Consider the following 2,520-nt stretch of genomic DNA (forward strand, 5'->3'; position numbering starts at 1 on the left):
CCGAGGAAGACCTTTTCTCCATCACCATCGTTATCTTCGATAACCGCTGCCACGGCACATTGAAGAACACCGACATCATTCTCCTTCTCCACGTCTCTCACGTAGTACCTTTTCAGCAAATTGACGTGGTATGTCCTTCTGGTGTTGTCTAATTAATGACGTAATTATTCGGACCCGTGACATCTTTCACTTCAAAAGGACCCTGCCACTTCAATTCCAGTTTGTTATGTTTCGTGGGCAGTAAGAGCAATACTTTATCTCCCTTTTCAAATGACCTTACTTTGGCCTTTTTGTCAAAATGTGCCTTGTAACGCGAGGATGAATACTGCAGGTTATCGTGTGCTGCCTTCACAGTATTCTCTATCTTTTCCCTTAAATCGACTACGTATGATACGTCGTTTTCACATCCGGGTCTTCTATGTCTTCGGTCCATAGTTCCCGTAATATTTTCATCGGTCCTCTCACAGGCCTTCCAAATAAGAGCTCAAACGGAGAGAAACCAAGAGATTCCTGAGGAGCCTCCCTGTATGAAAATAATGCAGCATTGATGTATCTGTCCCAGTCTGAGGGTCGCTCTGCAGCCAACCTCTTGAGCATTCCTTTTAAAGTTCCATTAAATCTCTCTACAAGCCCATTGGCTTGTGGGTGATAAGGACTAGTAGTGATTTGTTTTACGGAGAGCAGTCTGCATACTTCCTTCATCAGGTCTGATGTGAATTGCGTCCCCCTGTCGCTTAGCATCTCCTTAGGTATTCCCGTGCGGCTAAAGATGTCAACCAATCCTTCTGCTACTCTTTCTGTTTCCATACTCTTCAGAGCAATGGCCTCTGGATACCTCGTACAGTAATCCACCACAGTGAGTATATATCGGTTTCCTCTATCTGATGCCGGCCATGATGGGGCCAATTAGATCCACTGCTACCCGACTGAAGGGTTCATCGATGAGCGGAACTTTAGTAAGAGGGACCTTAGGGGTGATTCCTCTCGGAGCTGACCTTTGACACTGGTCGCAAGACTGACAAAATCTCATGACATCCTCCCAAATATTTGGCCAGTAAAAATTACTCAGTATTCGATCTGTCGTTTTCTTTGCCGCGAGATGTCCAGAGAGTACACTTTCATGGGCCAACCGCATGACTGAATTACGCAGGCATTTTGGTACGACAACTTGCTTTACCAAATCCCCGTGCTCAACCCTTGGAGATTGAAAATAGCGGATCAGCAAACCTCTGTCATAGGCATACCAACTGGTATTACTCTTGCCTGTGTTTCTTACCTCTCCTCTGGTAGCAGCATCCCTCGCAGCTTTTAGTGTGATGTCATGCTTTTGTTTCTCCTTTAGTTCGTCGACGCTTACACCTGTCTCTATAGATGGAGCTGTGACCAAGTCTTTGATCTTGCGTTCACGTTGCCCTCGTGTTTGTACGGCGCTCAGTTCATCTCCATGACCCAATTCCTGCTCGTCAGTAATTGTTTTTACATGCATTCCTGGGCATTTGGCCCCTTCAATATTCCCAAGTATAACGTCATGCAATGGGGATTCTAACTCGACGACTGACAATCTCCCGGTAAAATAGGGGCATTCCAAATAAGCTTCACCGTGTGGTGCGGAAATAGCCTCTCCGTTAGCCAAGTAGATCAGGACCTTTTTATTCCAGTCATCCTTACTCTTGTTTATCAGTCCTTTTCTGACGATGACACAACTACTGCCGCTATCACGTAACACATTCACCTTTTTCCCATTCAACCATCCGACGGCCACCGGCATTACAGGTGCGACTGGCACATGTCCTGAGCACGCTGCAGAAATCATTGGCATCTCACATCCGCACTTTAATTCCACCTTGTCATGTCTCAAACATTTCTGTGGTTCATGATCTTCTGTGATCGCGGAGACTTGTTCTATACCGGTAGGTGCCTTCCTGTCTTCGTGCCTCTTCTTCTCACGGCAATCTTTTATTAAGTGTCCTTTTCGCCGACAGTAATAACAAAAGGGACTCTCGACCACAGCAGCAGCTTGCTTCTTTTGTCGACAATCTCGTGCCATATGTCCTGGCCGTTTACAGTTGTGGCAAACCATTTGGCTAGCGAAGCGGGTAGTGTCCTTCATTACGTTGTTTCGACTACTTTCATTGACGTTCTTTGATTTTTCTTGAGCCACTCCACTTTTGGAAAATGTTCCTGCGACACCGTGCGCTTCAATGTACTTTTCTCCTAAATCTATTACTTCCCTTGCTGTCTTCGGTTGTCTTTCTTTTATGAAATCGTCAAATCCCGACCGCAGACACTGACAAGCTGTTCCTTCAATATCATATCCAGAATGTCAGCAACTGAGTCCTTCCTTTTCCCGACAACTCAATCCATTTTTCCATATAACTCTCCAATCTAGTCGCAAACTGGCTAAAACGCTCCCCTTGTTCCGGTCTACTCTTCCTAAATTTTTCATTGAATCCATCATCCGTTAGATTATAACGTCTCAATAAAGCCGCTTTTACTACCCCATAATCGATGGCATCTTCA

The 2,520-nt window shown here is 45.4% G+C and overlaps 1 protein-coding gene across 1 annotated transcript; it reads right to left on the bottom strand.

Moving 5' to 3' along the window:
* Window positions 1–877: 877 nt before the first annotated feature.
* On the bottom strand, window positions 878–2,254 carry LOC144962081 (uncharacterized). The gene has a single exon (XM_078895043.1). The coding sequence runs from the start codon at window positions 2,108–2,110 to the stop codon at window positions 878–880; it is 1,233 nt and encodes a 410-aa protein (XP_078751169.1). The 5' UTR covers window positions 2,111–2,254.
* Window positions 2,255–2,520: the final 266 nt, after the last annotated feature.

This window comes from Berghia stephanieae, unplaced genomic scaffold (genome assembly GCF_034508935.2).
Source record: "Berghia stephanieae isolate SIO BIC M18660-M18661 unplaced genomic scaffold, UCSD_Bste_1.3 scaffold5866, whole genome shotgun sequence".
NCBI classification, from domain to species: Eukaryota; Metazoa; Mollusca; class Gastropoda; order Nudibranchia; family Aeolidiidae; genus Berghia; species Berghia stephanieae.